Here is a 1,053-nt window from a genome sequence, read left to right as displayed (position 1 = left end):
CAGAGTCATGTGGTTCAGGAAGTGGATGCCACTCCTGCTTCCAAACCTGAATCAATGTGGGAGCTCCAGCAAACTGCCCATGATGGGTAACACTTCAACTATACAACTAAAAAGAAACCACCATAAGAGTGAACAGGAAATTGAAAAAAACTGTCATTTGTATCAGACAAAAGTGTTAAAATAGACATGATACACACACACTCACTCAAGGAGAGGATTGCTCTCATCGTGAAGTAACGCCTTACACACAGTGTTGGACAACCGCGGTAGATGCCTTCCTTCCCTCGTTCCTGACTCTATAGGCAGGGATATGATTCTTCTATGATTTTTTCACTTAGCAGATTGGCAGATATTCCCGAATGGCCTACCCATCTTTGCCAGGGCTATGGAGAAACGGGAAATCGTGTGCAGTGCGGACAGGAAAAGGAATTGCAGTAACACTGGTTGTAACCTTGTAAGGACGAAGCCTCTTCTGGAATTCCTCTGACTTCAAAGTCTCCTCTCCAAGTTCTTGAAAGCGAGGGCATTGCTTGAAAGGCATGTACAGCAGCTGGAGACAAGAGAAAACCAGAAATGCCGTTCCAGTTAGCAGCCCTCGGCTGTGGACACTGCAGCCACGCTTCACCGGGTCCACCTGGGCTTGACTGGCAGAGCCAATTGTCTAGCTAGAGGAAACCTCTGAAACTCAGTGGAGCACCTGGTGGATTCGAACAGCGTGCCTTCAGGATTGCAGCACAACTTCTTACCATTCAGCCACCAGAGGTCCCTAGGAATGTTTCTTAAAGATAATCTCCTCAGGTGGTTCTAATGTGCAGTTTGAAAAGAATAATTTGTAAGAAAGAACATTTCTCTGGGACGAGATAGGGCTGGTGCTAATGCCCAGGTGATGCTGAGGGGCTGTGTGACCCTGGGCTCCTCTTATCTTTGGTCCTGTCTGGGACTTTATTTGAACGAAGCAGCCCTGGTGGCATAGCAATTACCAAGAGGTCAGTAACTTGAATCCCCAGCCATACTGCACAAGAAAGGTGAGGCCTCTGCTCCTGGTAAGATCAG

General features: G+C 47.5%; 1 protein-coding gene across 1 annotated transcript in view; it reads right to left on the bottom strand.

Annotated features, from left to right (window-relative positions):
- Positions 1-1,053, bottom strand: part of ACPP (acid phosphatase, prostate) — a 57,319-nt gene that overhangs the window by 34,988 nt on the left and 21,278 nt on the right. Inside the window, exon 5 of the mRNA XM_006902549.1 lies at positions 452-550. Coding sequence (XP_006902611.1) covers positions 452-550 — 99 coding nt within the window. The remainder of the gene's footprint in view (positions 1-451; positions 551-1,053) is intronic.

The sequence above is a fragment of the Elephantulus edwardii genome, unplaced genomic scaffold (genome assembly GCF_000299155.1).
Source record: "Elephantulus edwardii isolate Elephantulus edwardi_28Jun2011 unplaced genomic scaffold, EleEdw1.0 scaffold00427, whole genome shotgun sequence".
Lineage (NCBI taxonomy): Eukaryota > Metazoa > Chordata > Mammalia > Macroscelidea > Macroscelididae > Elephantulus > Elephantulus edwardii.
Note: the sequence above shows the minus strand (reverse complement) of the source record. Positions and strands in the feature narration are given on the sequence as shown.